General features: G+C 40.1%; 1 protein-coding gene across 1 annotated transcript in view; it reads left to right on the plus strand.

Annotated features, from left to right (window-relative positions):
* The first annotated feature begins 515 nt into the window (after positions 1 to 515).
* HPD (4-hydroxyphenylpyruvate dioxygenase) overlaps positions 516 to 17,494 on the plus strand; it is a 40,297-nt gene continuing 23,318 nt past the window's right edge. Inside the window, exons 1-8 of the mRNA XM_089662050.1 lie at positions 516 to 617; positions 707 to 733; positions 1,457 to 1,519; positions 3,911 to 4,015; positions 4,111 to 4,153; positions 5,562 to 5,644; positions 7,609 to 7,698; positions 15,591 to 15,694. Of these exons, the coding sequence (XP_089518176.1) occupies positions 531 to 617; positions 707 to 733; positions 1,457 to 1,519; positions 3,911 to 4,015; positions 4,111 to 4,153; positions 5,562 to 5,644; positions 7,609 to 7,698; positions 15,591 to 15,694 (602 nt within the window). The 5' untranslated portion in view covers positions 516 to 530. The remainder of the gene's footprint in view (positions 618 to 706; positions 734 to 1,456; positions 1,520 to 3,910; positions 4,016 to 4,110; positions 4,154 to 5,561; positions 5,645 to 7,608; positions 7,699 to 15,590; positions 15,695 to 17,494) is intronic.

Genomic DNA, 17,494 nt, shown 5'->3' on the forward strand with positions numbered 1-17,494 from the left:
ATTTGTTTTTCAAAACATTTCCGACATGCCCGATCACTCAAATTTGATGGTTGCTTGAAAATCAGCTGTTGCTGTGGCCCACTAATGGTGTGAAATTCGAACAAAAATTCTTAGAAAAGATTTTCGAAAGAAAATTCTTTCGGAATTTGACCCGTGTATGGCTGGCTTAAGACAATTAAGGGCGACTCCAACTAATAGTGCCAAATGGAATAAAGTTGTGCAGGCAGCTTGGGCTCCTAAAAAAGTATTAGAAAACAAATAATAAAGTTGGGAAAAAGTAGTGGAGGCATAAACTGAAAGAAATTGATGTTCCTGTGTATATAATAAAATACCAATATCTAGGAATGCACATGCAAAGAACCTCCAGGTGGATATCATTATACTATACTATGTGCACTGTGTGTTTGATCTGTGTGCTGTTATTTGTACTCTTTGAAAGTTGAATGAAATTGTGCAACTGAGACATTATCTGCAGGAATAATGTTTTCTCGTATTACACAGAACAAGGAGGAGCACAAGAGGGATGTCCCATGTCTGGAGTCCTATATGAGATGTGTCCAGCATCACAACCCACATATATCAGATCTCTTCACCGATCACACACGCTTCTCACTATGGTAAGCTTCCACATTTTACACTTACACAAGTAGACTAATTAGAAAGTGTTTGTCATCACATCTTGTGAATATTTTTTTTCTTTTTGCAGACATCATATACAGAAAAAGGAGAAAAGGTACAAGGGCACAATTATACTTTATGATGAATTGATTGACTATACATACAGTTATTACAGACTGGAAAGAGTAGCGAACAAATATGATATATATATATATATATATATATATATAACATTTTATAAAAATGTTTTAATCTCATATCTACTCTATATAAAATTTGACTTTATTTTTTTAATTTCATATCTACTCTTTCCAATTTGTGATTAGGTGTTGTTTTGTGTATTTTTTCACTTTCATTTATAAAAGTGATTTAACATTTATTTTTGCACCTTTACTGCATGTTTTGTGTTTGTTAGTTTAACTACTATACTATATTAGCTACTTTTGGTATAGCTACTGAATCATCTCTGTACACCTGTTACTTATGATATATTAGGAGAAAAATATGTTCATTTAAGATGATTGGAACTTTGCTACTGATGAAATGCAGTTTGTTTTATTGGATTAAATAAAAGTCTACTCCTATTTAAAATATGGAATTGAATGGGGAGGTGAGCACCATGATTGGACTCCTATTTATAATAACTTCAGAATCAGGAACGTACACAGATAATCTGAATGGAATTCACCTGAGCTCATGAGTCATTTACAATGTACCATTTTGGCTGCAACTTTTTAGTTGTTGTTTGCAAATTAATCTCTGGATGTTTTATAAAGGGGATCATGCCTTGATAGTTTGTTTCTGTATGATGCTAATGATAATGTGCTTCTGTGCCTAGCATGAACATGGAAGATTCCTCAGATTTCATTCCATAACACTGTGGGTGAGCAATGCAAAACAGGTAATCCAGTTCTGTGTTCTGTCTGTAGATAAAAGACGTCTTTGCTATGCATGCGGCATCATTTTATTGGCTGCTTCTGATTGGTTAGTGGAGGGGAGGGTCTGATGTTCCTGACAATCTGTTCTCAATTATGGCATTTGCCACATCTGGTGCTTCAGTAGGAACACATTTTGATCACACTCTGGAAGATCCTGGGATGTGTCACATAGGTTTCTTAAGGCCACGATGGCAATGTGAAAATAGTGACCTGCTTTTTTTGACATTTAATTACATTCCAGCTAAGTCATAGGGGGTTCTTCACTAAAACTGCATGGTGCAAAATCTGGTGCAACTCTCTACAGAAACCAATCAGCTTCCAGGTTTTATTGTCAAAGCTTAATAGAACAAGCTGAGGTTAGAAGCTGATTGGCTCCCATGCACAGCTGTAGTTGTCCAGTTTTAGTAAATCTACCCCATAGCCTCTGCATTCTGCGATCGCTGTTATCATTTACACTCTTCAAGGGTTTAAAGCGGAACCTAAACCATCAATTTAAAAGAGTTACATTCAAGGCACGACAGAAATAACTGGAAAGCCATCAAATGCCTGGTGTTATAAAGCTGCAAAGGAGAGTGTTATTTCCACTTTAACCACTTGCCCTCCAGAGGATTTACCTGCCTTCCTGACCAGGCCATTTTGTTTGCGATTTCTGCATTACTTTAACTGACAATTGCGCGGTCATGCAACATTGTACGTAAATTAAATTTATGTCCTTTTTTCCCACAAATTATTATTATTATTATTATACAGGATTTATATAGCGCCAACAGCTTGCTCAGCATTTTACAATATAACGGGAGACAATACAGCAACAGTACAGTTCAATACAAGAGGGATAGGAGGGCCCTGCTCCTCGGAGCTTACAATCTAGGAGGGATAAAGCTTTATTTCGGTGGTATTTAATTTTTTGCGCTAAAAACAAATAAGACCGACAATTTTGAAAAAAAAAACCAATATTTTTGACTTTTTACTATAAAACATATCCAGGGAAAAGTTTTTTAAAATTCTAATTTTGTCATAAATTTAGGCCAAATGTATTCTGCTATGTGTCTTTACTAAAAAAAAAAATCCCAGTATGTGTAAATTAATTGCTTTACGTGAAAGTTATAGTGCCTACAAATGGCAGTATATATACTGGAATTTTTATTTCTTTATATTAGTAATGGCAGCAATCAATGACTTACAGCAGGACTGCAGTGGGCATTCTAACACTGGGTGGGAACGGACTAACTGCAACTGACATCCCAATGACACCAATACAGTTATCAGTGCTAATAAAAAGCACTGACACTGTACTAATGACACTGGGCAGGAAGGGGTTAACATCTGGGGAGATCAAAGGGTTAACTGTGTGCTGTTTTACTATGTGTGCTTTGTGTGTTTCACTTGGGAAACATGCTGCTGTGTATTTCTCTGCTGGGAAACATGCTGCTGTGTATTTCTCTGCTGAGAAAATACACAGCAGAGAAATACACAGCAGCATGTTACTGCTGGCAGGAGAGAGACCTGTGTTGTTTACTCCAGGCTCCTTTGAACAAAAATAATAAATGCACATTTTTTTTACCTGCAAAAAAATTTGCATTTATTATTTTTGTCCAAAAGGGGAATTTATAATTTAAATAAATACATTACACATCACATATATAACACTTTACATTCCCTCAGCCTGTAAAGAAGTAATATTGTAATTTGGTATTTCTGATTTCTGACTCTAGCGAAGTGTAAATTTTAATGACAATTTTAGGGCCTGTGTTGGTGGTATAAGTTTGACATCAGACTAAGATACGTCTGATTTCAGATTATTCATAATTCATTGTCAGGTACATCCAACCTGCATTCACCTGTTTCTGACCTGCATTTCACCTGCTCAACACGTTTGGCATTCCCATAGATTTCTATGGACATGAAAGCCCACCAAAGCAAACAAAAGCCCTTCCAAACATACCCTAGGAAAGAACGATTAATGTTGATCTTAGCAACCAATCAAATTGTACCTATCATGCATTTGCTCTGTGAAATGTGTGACACAGCAGTGCCTACTCACAGAGCATAGTGAATTCATGCCATGCAAGTCACGGAAGTAAATGTGTGGGGATCTTCACAAAGTTTACAAACTTTGAGATTGTTCAGAATAGTAGGAGTAGGCTAGAAATAATTGAAATATAATGTGGAAATGAATACATGATTTTAGATAGAGACCATAGATACACTTTAAATATACAACTGCCATTTCTCATAATAGTATGTGTCAGTTACTTTGCCTTGTACATATACATTATGTCCACAAGTTTTAATATTGCTTAGCAGGTCCTCGTCCAGTGTGCTTAATAGCTTTACTTGTGTCTTTACCACAGGCTGCCTCATTTTATTGCAATAAAATGGGGTTTGAGCCCCTGGCCTACAAGGGCCTAGAGACCGGGAGTAGGGAGCTGGTTTATCACGTTGCCAAACAAGACAAGGTACACGGCTCAGTGCATTGCCCATGCCAGCATTATTCATACTGTATTGATCATGTAGCTAAAACCATTTCATGAACCTTTATGTTTTTCTATAGGTCATATTTGTGTTTGTTTCACCTCTTACTCCTGGAAATAAAGGTAAATGTGTAATTTATTTTTATTACATAGTGTTTTTTTTCCTACATTACATACTTGTATGTCTGTATAAACAAACAAGATTTCAAAGACAATAGGGCACAGGTGTCGAACACAAGGCCCGCGAGCTGAATCAGGCCCTCCTGGTCATTCCATGTGGCCCTTGCACCTCTCCTGCAGGTCCCCCTTTGTCTCTGCCCCCACCTTCTCTCAGCAGTCGGCAGTAGAGAGGAGAATAGAACTCATTTGCCAAATCCTGCACCTCTCACTGCAGCTGCAGCACCCCTCATCTCTGCCTCCCCTTGTCTCAGCATTCAGCAGACTCTGGTAACTGACACTGCTCCTCCTCTGGTCCTCCTCCAGACCCTGCACTTTCTACTTTCCATCTCTACCCCCAAAGGGGGTGCACGGTGATGTTAGGGAGGGTGGGGGATTCTTGACATTTGTAATGGGGGGTGGGGTGCTCTGGACATCTAGTCTTACAGATACAAACGGCCCTTTGAGGGCAACCATAATGCTGATACGGCCCGCGATGAAATGGAGTCTGACGCCCCTGCAATAAGGTAACTGGTAGATACTGTATATACCTTAATACATGAGTCTTGATCATCAGAACTATGATTAGGCATAGGAGAAATATTCTGTGATCCTTTTCTTTTTTTTTTAATTGTTTTAGGCCTAGGACAAGTATTTTTTTAACTTGTTTTTGTTGTAATTATCCAAAATAAGTAAATTTTATGCCAGAATCAATGACAATTGTCCAGAAAAAGGTCAGATTTTGGAAAGGTTCAACCGCTGAACTTTTTCCCCCAACAAGAACATATACATGAATCATCATATCTTACCTCCTGGTCACATTGGGTGCGATTTGCCATGCGATTTGCATGCCAGGCGACTTGCAAATCATATGCCAAGTCGCATCTTATTGTCCACTATTAGAGCAGTCATATCTGTGCAGTTCTGACTTGGTCTTTGTATTGGATTTGCATCTGTAATTGGTAAGCGGTATCTTACCACATCTGAATATGCGGTAGGATATCGCATAGCATTTTTTTAGAAAAACGTTTAAATTCACTAAAACACACTACTAAAATACCGCATGAGTTTTTTTATCAAGTCCTTATCCGAGCAATGATAAAAATTTCATATGGGTACAATGTTGCATGACCGCACAATTGTCATTCAAAGTGCGACAGCACTGAAAGCTGAAATTTTTCTGTGCAGGGAGGGGGTAAAAGTGCCTGGTATTGAAGTGGTTAAATGTAACTCAACTTAGGTTATAACTGCAGGACCAGCATAATGCTTAGATCTATCCATATTCTTTTCAGTATGTACTGTATTTCTAGAAGTGATAGAAGTATTCATGATCCTACCTACTAATTAGTCAGCATTATTTTTTTTATTACTATAGAGTTTGGAGAACATTTGCAAAAGCACGGTGATGGCGTGAAAGATGTATCATTTGAAGTTGAAGATTGTGACTTTCTTGTTCAGGTGACAAAAGTGTATATTTACTTGATAGTTATTTTGCACTACACAAAGCTACAAAATGATTCTGTAGAAGATACACATACAACAGGATACAACAGTAACCACTCACACCTGTGAGACTGCATTACAAGGGTGATATTATCAGGGATGATGAAAATATCTGTCGTGATCACTGAAGAGCAGTTCTTGCAGTGTGCAAAAACTGCAGAGAAGGAGAAAGTGAAATACTTATCTGGGCAGGAAGTGCATGCATTGCAGTGCATTGGAAAAGGGGACATGACAACTCAGAGTGTCTCCTCCCACACTTGCTACTAGAATATATTCCATATGTACACTATATTGCCAAAAGTATTGGGACTCCTTCCTTTACATGCACATGAACTAATGGCATCCCAGTCTTAGTCCGTAGGGTAGAATATTGAGTTGTCCCACCCTTTGCAGCTATAACAGCTTCAGGTCTTCTGGGAAGGCTGTCCACAAGATTTAGGAGTGTGCAGGGGTGGACTGAAAATTTGGAAACTCGGGCGCTGCCCGAGGGCCCGGGGTCAGTAGGGGGCCCCATGAGATGCTCCTGGTACCTTTTTCATAGTCTTTTTTTGAGTTTGAGCAAGGACACAGGGGCCCCATGATCCCCTATTGCCCAGGGGTCCCATGAGTTGTCAGTCCGCCCCTGGAAGTGTGTCTATGGGAATGTTTGACCATTCTTCCAGAAGGTCATTTGTGAGGTCAGGCACTGATGTCGGATGAGAAGGCCTGGCTCGCAGTCTCCACCTAATTCAGCCCAAAGGTGTTCTACACGGTTGAGGTCAGGACTCTGTGCAGGCCAGTCAAGTTCCTCCACCCCAAACTTGCTCATCCATGTCTTTATGTACCTTGCTTTGTGCACTGGTGGACAGTCATGTTGGAACAGGAAGGGACCATCCCCAAACTGTTCCCACAAAGTTGGAAGCATGAAATTGCCCAAAATGTCTTGGTATGTTGATGCCTTCAGAGTTACCTTTACTGGAACTAAGGAGCCAAGCCCAACCCCTGAAAAACAACCCCACACCATAATCCCTCTCCACCAAACTTTACACTTGGCACAATGCAGTCAGGCAAGTACCATTTTCCTGGCAACCGCCAAACCCAGACATGTCCATCAGATTGCCAGACAGAGAAGTGTGATTCGTCGCTCCAGAGAACACGTCTCCATTGCTCTAGAGTCCAGTGGCGGCGTGCTTTACACCACAGTATCCGACGCTTTGCATTGCACTTGGTGATGTAAGGCTTGGATGCAGTTGCTCGGCTATGGAAACCCATTCCATGAAGCTCTCTATGCACTGTTGTTGTGCTAATCTGAAGGTCACATGAAGTTTGGAGGTTTTTAGCTATTGACTCTGCAGACAGTTGGTGACTTCTAAGCACTGTGCGGTTCAGCATGCACTGACCCCCGCTCTGTCATTTTACGTGGCCTACCACTTGGTGGCTGAGTTGCTGTTGTTCCCAGTTGCTTCCACTTTGTTATAATACCACCAACAGTTGACCGTGGAATATTTAGTAGCAAGGAAATGTCACAGATCAACTTATTGCACAGGCAACAACCTATGATGGTACCACACTTGAATTCACTGAGCTCCTGAAAGGGACCCATTCTTTCACAAATGTTTGTAGAAGCAGTCTGCATGCCTAGGTGCTTGATTTTATACACCTGTGGGCATGAAGGTGATTGAAACACCTGAATCCAATGATTTGGAGGGGTGTCTCAATACTTTTGGCAATACAGTGTATTTTGTGGGGCTCTGCGCTAGACAGTTGTGCCTGGAGTTGAGTTTTAAGAAGAATGTAGGTTGTTTGCAAGCCTGAAAAAAAAACACAAGGGCATGAGAGGCACTTTTGTGGAATGTCACTGTCACCAGTTTTCTGGAGTTTTTTGAATGTCTCATCATCATGTGTGATGGGGTTAACTGAACCATCTTAATTTTTAACAGAAAGCCAGAGAAAGGGGAGCCGTGATAGTAAAGGAGCCGTGGGTTGAGGAAGACAAGTATGGAAGAGTGAAATTTGCTGTCATTCAGACGGTATTACACATATTTTTTGTTACTGATTCTTAAAAGTAAACAGTGTAATGAATGCGTCTCAGATAACCCAAGTAATCGCAATATATCTATTTACTTCATTTTGCATGTTTTACTAATAAATATGAATCAGAACTGTGCACAGAGCTAATTCTGAGGTTAACGTGACACTAGACTCTGGTTAAAAAAATCTTTTCAAGTATGTCTTCTTAATTAAAAAAAAAGTTCCTTCTATTCCTTCTATTGCCCTCAGCCTCCCCAAAAACCTCCAAATTCTCCTTCTTTTTTTTTTTTTTTGTTGCTGCTGTGATCCAACTTCCTATTAGGTGGTTACATTCCTTCACCATGGTCACACTGTACTGTAGATACTGGAATTGTTTTTTTATACTAATAATGGCGGCGATCAGCGACTTATAGCGGGACTGCAGCGGGCATTCTGACACTGGGGGAAACTGACTTGTTGTCACTGAAATCCCCAGTGACACCAATATACCAGCACTGCAGTATCATTTGGTGATGTGGCGAGTCCCATAAGTGCAGTACAAGCTGGTGCGGTGGCAAGCACAAGTATTGTCCCACAACCACCAAGAATTCGCACACAGGCCTGTAAAGTCTCTAGTATCCTTCAGGATGTGCTTGCAAATCCCGATTGGCAGCCCACAAATTCTGCAGCACCCGTACTTCCCCCATTCATTGCCCAACCCGAATTCAGATGGAAACAGAAAATGTTAACTACTCCCCTTGATTTTTTGGAGCTGTTTTTTTTACGGAAAATCTGTATGCATTGATTGTGGATCAAAGCAATTTATATGCACAACAATTTATCACCGACAACCCAAATTCAAACATTGCCAGATCATTCGCATGAAAACCCATTACGGTTTCCGAATTTAAATTTTTTTCCGGTCTAACCCTCAACATGGGCATTACTATAAAAAAATTAATTGCGGTTGTACTGATCCACAGACCCGATTCATCATATCCCGTGTTTTCTGCTGCCATTGCCAGGTATAGACAAGAGAGTATAATGTGTTTTATGCATTTCAATGACAATACACTCTGTCGTCCTTGGGGTGACCCTGAATTTGACCGTGTCCACAAAATTCGGGCGTTCGTAAATCACCTTAACCAAAAATTTGCAGATGTCTATACTCCCCAGCAAAAAATTTGTGTTGATGAGTCCCTCATTAACTTTTTTTCTCCGCCTTGCATTCAAACAATTTCTCCCCAGCAAGCATGCCAGATATGGGGTCAAAATGTATAAGACCTGTGAGAGGGCAAGAGGCTATACATATAATTTTCGGATTTACAAGGGAAAAGATAGTCACGTGGAGCCCCCCCAGATGCCCAGACTACATGGGGAGTAGTGGAAAGATAGTTTTGGACTTGGTGTCATCCTTGTTCCATATGGGGTACCATTTGTACGTGGACAATTTTTATTCAAGCGTGCCACTATTTAGACATTTGTACAATCTTGGAATTGGCGCGTTTGGCACCGTGAGACCTAATGTGTGCCCAATATTAGAAGTGGGTGGATGCAGGGCGGTATATTCTAATGGTGGGCATATCACACACTTTTTCTGGCAGAGATTTCTTCTCTTTTTTTCATTTAGCCCACAGGCTGCATACAAAAAAAAGAAAATAGCATATATATCCAACAAGGACCAGCGACGTACTGGTACATCATTGGACTTTGAATGGCTATACCAGGATGATGCCTACATTTGCAGGCATTATCCTGGTATCGTTTTTTTCAGCCGGCCATCCGCTTTCATGTAAAAGTAATCTTAGTGGCTAATTCACTGCAGAATTTCTTTTACAAGCAGTTGGATTTGATGCCCCCCCCCTCCTCCGCTGCCTTAAACAGCCTTCCTGGGCAGTCCCGTGCCATCAGGGGAACCTGAGAATGCAGCTGGTGTTTCTGCCAGCTGACCATTATTATTATTATTATACAGGATTTATATAGCACCAACAGTTTGCTCAGCGCTTTACAATATAACGGGAGACAATACAGCAACAATACAGTTCAATACAAGAGGGAAAGGAGGGCCCTGCTCCTTGGAGCTTACAATCTAGGAGGGAGGGGCTAGTGGTACAAAAGGTAGTAACTGTGGGGGATGGACTGGTTGGAAGAGTAGAAGATTCCATTATTAGCTGAGGGCAGGATAGGCTTCCCTGAAGATATAGGTTTTCAGAGATCGCCTGAAAGTGAGCAGAGTAGGCGATAGTCTGATAAATTGGGATAGAGAGTTCCAGAGGATGGGGGAAGCTCTGGAAAAGTCCTGGAGACGAGCATGGGAGGAGGAGACAAGGGAGCTAGAGAGCAGGAGGTCTTGCGAGGAGCGGAGAGTACAGTTTGGGTGATATTTAGAGACAAGATCGGTGATGTAATTTGGGGCAGACTTATAAATGGCTTTATACGTTATTGTTAATGTTTTAATTTTATCCGTTGGGCAATGGGAAGCCAGTGGAGGGATTGGCAGAGAGGGGTGGCAGATACAGAACGGTTAGTAAGGTGGATGAGTCTGGCAGCAGCATTCATGAAAGACTGAAGAAGGGATAGCCTGCGATGAGGTAGGCCAATGAGGAGGGAGCAGGGGCGGACTGACAACTCATGGGGCCCCAGGGCAATAAGGGATCATGGGCCCCTGTGTCCTTGCCCAAACTCGGCAATAGTCAAGGCGAGATATAACAAGGGAGTGAATAAGTTGCTTGGTGGTTTCCGAGGTTGGAGATGTTGTGTAGATGAAGTCTACAAGATTTGGACAGTGATTGGATGGGGGGGTGAAAGGACATATGGGAGTCTAGGAGTACACCTAGTACCCTGGCATGAGGGGAGGGACTGATGATTGTGTTATTGTCAAGGTCCTACCTTTCTTCAGAGCTTGTGCATCTCCATGCTGGCATCCATCTTGGATTTCTGCAAGCATGGTGGGAACCTTTATGCCTTCAGGCTTCTGCGGCTCCTCCTCAGAAGGGTGTGGTTGAGCACATTTAAACCTCCTGTCTGCAAGTGCTCGCTGCACTCGTGTCCTGTATGTTTCCTTGTTGCAAGCTCTTGTGTTGTTCCTGTTGCTCTCCTGGTAACCGACTCGGCTTGGACAAGACTATTCTTTGCGTTAACCCTTTACCTGACCTCCCGTTGCTGAACCCGGCCCGTGACCTGAGTATTCTTTGCCTACCGTCGAGTACTGTCTGCTCTGTTGTTATTGACCCGGCCTGTCTGACTACTCTACTCGTTTTCCCATCTAGCTCCCACGAGCTGTACGCCATTGGTGGCAGTCGTCACCGCAGCTGGGGTCACTCGGGGGGCCGCGACCTGGTCTCAGGCTGCGTCAAGTCCATCCCCACCATCAGGGGCCCTGGTGAAGGGTAGCCTGGGGCTTAGACTCCGCGCCCTGAGGGATTCTGGTCTGTGGGTAGTGGCTGTCGTCAGTCGCGGCATGACCGTGCATAGGCCTGCCTGCCCATTCCAGCGCTCCTGCCCTGACAGTTATTGATCTTGATGGAGAAGTCAGGGGAGGGGGCATGAGCTGGGGGGGAATACTAAAAGCTCAGTTTTGCCAAGATTGAGTTTGAGGAAGTGGAGTGACATCCATGCCGATATGTTGCTTAGTAGGTTAGTAATGCTAGAGGAGACTGAAGGGGTGAGGGGTAGAAAGATAGATTTGTGTGTCATCAGCATAGAGAAGCCCATAGAGCTGATTAGGGCTCGGTTGGTGCCAATCATCTCTATAGTCTAAGAAATCGAAAGCTACGAGCATTTCATCACTTCAGTTTCACAGGATATAAACAGCGCCATTTGTAAATTGGGAAAGCATTTGATCACACCAATCTTGGTGAGATTAGATAATGTAAGGGCAGAGGAGAGATCTAGAGTCTGATAGACCCCAGATTTCTGAAAAAATAATATATGACAATGCCCATTGAAGTTATAGGGGATATTTGCATTCCCTGTGATAGCATTTAAAGTGAATACAAAAAAAAAAAAAAATGAAAGGGACAGTGTTCCACCGAGCATGTGAGGTATCGCCGTGAACGTCAGATCAAGGGCAGTAATTTTAGCACTAGACCTCCTCTGTAAATGTAAAATGGTAGTTTGTAAAGGCTTTTTAAAGTGTTGCCTATGGATATTAAAAATGTATGCAGTTTGTCGCCCACGGGGTATGCGCAGTTTTAAAGCATGTCATGTTTGCTATCTATTTACTCGGCATACCATCATCTTTTATATTTTACCAAATAATTGGCCAATATGTTGTGTTTTTGTGCATTAAAAGTAAAAAAAGTGTATCTTTTTTCAAAAAAATTGTGTTTGAAAAATTGCTGCGTGAGTACTATGTGACATACAAAATTGCAGCATCCACCATTTTATTCACTAGGGTGTCTGTTTTAAAAATATATAATGTTTTGGGATTCAAAGTAATTTCCTAGCAAAAAATACAGATTTTTTTTCTTGTGAACAAAAAGTGGCAGAAAAGGCTTGGTCTTCAGGTGGTTAGAAGGGTGAGTGATGTGTGGACTAAACTTCTAACGCTGGTCATAAAATGCACCCACCCCCCAAAATGATCCCTTTTTGGAAAGTAGACACCCCTAACTATTTGCTGAGAGGCATGTTGAGTCAATAGAAGAATTTATTTTATTACCAAAAGTTTTTGGAAAATGACAAAAAAAATGTATATATAATTTGTTTTACACAAAATTGTCACTTAAATGATTTATTTTTTACACGAAATTGTCACTTAAATGAATTTTTGCTCACACATGCCATGGATATATGTGGAATCACACCAAAAAATACATTCTGCTACTTCTCCCGAGTATGGGGGTACCACATAGACTTTTTGTCAGTCTAACCAAGTACAGGACCCCAAAATCCAATATACACCTTCGGGCTTTTAAAGGGCTTTATTTCCTCATTACACTTCCTGACTACCTATCACATCTTCGGAGGCCCTGAAATGCCAGGATAGCACCAAACTCCTCTAAATGACCCGTTTTTGGAAAGTAGACACCCCAAGGAATTTGCAGATCTCGTCTGTTGCCACAAGTTTTTGGAAAATGAAGAAAGAAAGCAAAAACATATTTTTTTCTTTTTTTATATTTCAGAAGCTTGTGAGAAAAAAAATTAGATATGAAAAATAATCACCATGCCTCTTTTTAAATTCCTTGGGGTGTCTACTTTTGAAAAAGGGGTCATTTGGGGGGCTTGGTGCTATCCTGGCCTATAACTGTGATAGGTAGTGAGGAAATTAAATAATGAAGTTACGCACCTTCAGGCTTTCAAAGTGGTCATTGGATTTCAGGCTCCTGTATTGCATATCAGGTTCCCAAAAGTCTCACACATGTGGTATCCCCATACACGGTAGAAGTAGCAGAATGTGTTTTGGGGTGTAATTCCACATATACCCATGGCTTGTGTGAGAAATATATAATTTAAATGACAACTTTGTGTAAGTTTTTTATCATTTTCCAAAAACTTGTGGAAAAAAAATAAATCTTCCATGGACTCAATATGCCTCTCAGCAGATAGCTAAGGGTGTCTACTTTCCGAAAAGGGGTCATTTGGGGGTGTTTGTACTGTCCTGGTATTTTAGCACCTCAAGAAATGTGATAGGCAGTCAGAAAGTAAAAGCTGTGTAAATTCCATTAGCTATACCATAGTTTGTAGATGCTATAACTTTCACACAAAGCAATAAATATACACTTATTGGGATTTTTTTTACCAAAAAACATGTAGCAGAACACAATTTGGCCTAAATTTATGACAAAATTTAAATTTCTTGGGATATTTTTTATGACAGAATTGAGAAAATATTGATGTTTTTTTAAATTTTTTTTTCTCAAAAATATTTTGTTTATAGCACCAAAAATAAAAAGCACACAGGTGATCAACGACCACTGAAAGAAAGCTCTATTTGTGTGAAAAAAGGACATAAATTTTATTTATGTACCGTATTGCATGACCGTGCAATTGTCAGTTAAACTAGTGCAGCGTTGTATAGCAAAAAAAATGGCGTAAATTGCAGTATCTATACCATAGTTTGTAGACGCTATAACTTTCACACAAAGCAATCAATATACACTTACTGGGATTTTTTTACCAAAAACATGTAGCAGAATAAACTTTGGCCTAAATTTATAACTAACTTTGAGTTTACAATATATTTTTTATTGCCAAAAGTAAAAAATATCGTTTTTCTTCAAAATTTTCGGGTTTTTTTCCTTATAGCGTGAAAAATAAAAAGCGCACAGGTGATCAAATACCACCAAAAGAAAACTTTATTTGTGTGAAAAAAAGGGCTTAAAGTTAGTTTGGGTGCAGTATTGCATGAACGTGCAATTATCAGTTGAAATAGTGCAGCGCCGAATAGCAAAAAGAGGCCTGGTCATTAAGGGGGGTAAATGCTCTGGAGGGCAAGTGGTTAAAGTTATAGACCTATTCCTGAAGTTGCCAGGGTGGGCATCCCCCACTGCTTCCATTTTATACTCCCAATGACAAGCTGATCTCAGTTAAGTATATTTTCTAAGCATCTTCCCCACTGTTCCAACCCACCAGGATAGCCTGATTCAGATTTTCTTTGAACTGTCAGGTATGGATGATCCAGAATGTCTACGCAATAGTAAGGAGAGAACGTTTTCTGAAACTTTGTAGGACAATTTCTACTAAATGTGTTTCATTTCATAACTAATCAATTTGTGGATGAAAACTTGATTTGTAGAGATTCGGATGTATACAAATCTCCAAATAGACAAAGTATGGAATGTCAACAAATCCAAAAAAAACATAACAAAATTAAAAAATGTATTTGTTTCATTTGGATGACGTCACTTGATGCGATAGTAGTTCACTCCCACTGGGAAATAAATTAAATTTTCAAATTTGTTTGATAATTTGGATAACGAATGGATCTGAATTTTGAAATCTGGTTGTACTGCCTGTGGAGTGCCTGATAGGGTTTAATGCTTGTGCAATAAAGTAAATTTGAGATGTAAATTGAATTTGTAATTGTTACAGCCAGTCAGTTCAGTTCCACAGTCTAATGCAATTCATAGGTTTGAAAAATTTGGGGCCGCCAAATTTTGCATTATTTATTCTGTTGCGAAATGTCAAATCCTTTTGAATATATCGAGTGGTTCCGATATACCGAAAACGAATATATAGGGATCTTCCAGAAAAAAATGGCAACATTTTTTGAATACACCCAGACCAACAATCTTACGAAACGAATGCCGAATATAATGAAATGAATTCCAATAATGAATAGCTTCAGCATGATGAATATGACAAAACTAAATTCTTCAATTAACGAATGCATACACAATGAAACAATACAAACATTTACAGCGTGCAGATGTCTACCAGATGAGTAATATGTAAAGAGCCAGTGCTACATTTTTTTAAGTATATGTCAGTCCCGATGATTGACTTTCTTGACCTGTCAAATATACTGTTGAAGGTGTTTTTGTATGTCTGTTTATATATGCAAAAAAAATACCTGTGGATCTGACCTAAAACTCAATGAGTTGTTACCTTAATCTTTAAACAGTTTTAGCCCTACCTGAGCTCTTACTGTGAATTATTGAACACTGCTTCCCTATGTTGAAATGAGGGGAGGTGTTCTGTAGCCCTGTGTGCTCAGTCATGTCATTTTTAAATTTGTTTGTGCTTTTTTGCAGTAATAGGTTGCTTTCATCTTCTCATACACAATATGCAGGTTCCTGCTGCAGTATGACTGGCGTGCCTGTCAGTGTTGATATCAAAATATCCAAAATCATGAATGGGCCGCTTCTAAATGAAATTGTTCCTGTAACAATATTGTGTCTGTTTATCACAAATCGGTGGCAAAGGAATGCATTATCAGTTATGATGTGTGATTTCTTCTCTCTTCATCCAGTATGGAGACACAACACACACACTAGTAGAGAACCTTGACTATAAAGGCATCTTCTTACCTGGATTTCATCCTCCTCTCTTCCTTGATCCTCTGCTGCTCAAACTGTAAGTAGCACTGTGGATGTAAGAGTAATGTAGATGCAAAAAGTAGAGCTTTTGCATGAAGAAAGCATTGTGATTACAACACATTGGGTGTAGCTATCTGCTAGAATGCTGCAAAACAAAGCCTGGTACACATGATGGGAATTTCGGATGAATGATCGTCTATTTTTTTTTTTACATGCTAGTCTTATATCCAAAACAAATAGGTAACTAAAGTTATGAAAATTCTCGTAAGACAGAATACAACTCCCACGTTGATGTATTGAATTGTATTGTATTCTTTCTTTTTTGAGCATGTGAGGTCTTGGTCACTTGATTTTATACAGATGAATACTGTACTGATTAAACGAATATAACTTGTTCTCTTATAGTACAAGAAAAATGTTTGTGCTTGCCCCTTCAGATAATTTAGCATGAACTGTCGTGATCGGCTCTCGGAAGCTGTGTACTAATGATCAGGTTATCAGGTGAAAGCAGTATTTGTCGCACAATTTTCTCATCACGTGTACTGGGCGTTACACTTTTGTTTGCATGTGTAATAGTAATGGGATGCAAGAGATAAGTGGAAACAATTAACAAGGAGAAACCCATAACTGAAACCTTTGGGCATTGATACTTACTGAAACTCAAACTGTCAGTACAGCACCAGGGGCGGACTGACAACTCATGGGGACTCCGGGCAATAGGAAATCATGGGGCCCCTGTGTCCTTTCCCACACTCAAACCACACCCAAAAAACCATATGAAAGGTACCAGGGGCATCTCATGGGGCCCCTACTGACCCCGGGCCCTCGGGCAGTGCCTGAGTGCCTAAATGGTCAGTCCGCCCCTGTACAGTACATGTGGCTGCATGCACCATAGAGGGACCTAATATCCCTGTAAGCCAGGCTGCTCTGATAGGGAATCATTGACCAAATTCTATGAATGTTGACTAGTAAAACTAACAGCTTCTTCAAAAAAACTATGCAATGCGGTTATTTTACTAAAGGCAAATAGACTGTGCAAGTGCAGTTGCTCTCATTTCCCTTAGTAAATGTAAATGTGGTAAAGCTTCCTTTGTAAAGAATACTCAATCAGGTGCAAGCAAAAAACATTTTTGCTTGCACATGATTGAATGATGGACATCAGCAGAGCTTTACCACAATTACTAAGCTCTTTCGAAAATGAGCGCAACTGCACATGCAGAGTCTATTTGGTTTTGTTAAATCCACCCCACTGGGTGGTACATCCATCCCACGGTCTGCTCTTCCCTGCTCACTAATGAGTTTCCATTTCTCATTTATTTTACATTGTTAAGGTTAGCAGTGAGAGCATGACACCAAGAAGTATAAGAAGCCATTGGGTCATTCTACTATCAGTTTATGGGTGGATAGGACATTTAAGCAATAGCTATACTTCCCCTTTATATATGCATTTTTTTTTTTAAATCTTTTTTTTATTTTAAACATATAAAAACCATACAGACAACAGACGCCCACGCAGAAGCCCAACAAAGTGTACATAAAACAACAACAGTGCAAAACAACCCTACGGAGAGAAACAAAAAAAAGGGAGGAGGGGGGAGAGGGGGAAATTAGGGACCACACATACTAGTCAAGGCCTAATCATGTATAGACAATATAACAGGACCATAGCATATAGAAGGGAACCCAGCTCATAACAGAAAAGACAAAGCACCTGGGTGACTATCAATCAATCAATCAATCATTCAATCAATTCCCCACATCAGCTGCCGCGGTGGCAGTAGATACATCATCAAGCAAGCATGACCAAATTTTATAAAGCCCAGGGTAAAATTTTAAA

This window comes from Staurois parvus, unplaced genomic scaffold (assembly GCF_062004578.1).
Source record: "Staurois parvus isolate SC_StPar_1 unplaced genomic scaffold, SC_StPar_1.0 ptg001418l, whole genome shotgun sequence".
Lineage (NCBI taxonomy): Eukaryota > Metazoa > Chordata > Amphibia > Anura > Ranidae > Staurois > Staurois parvus.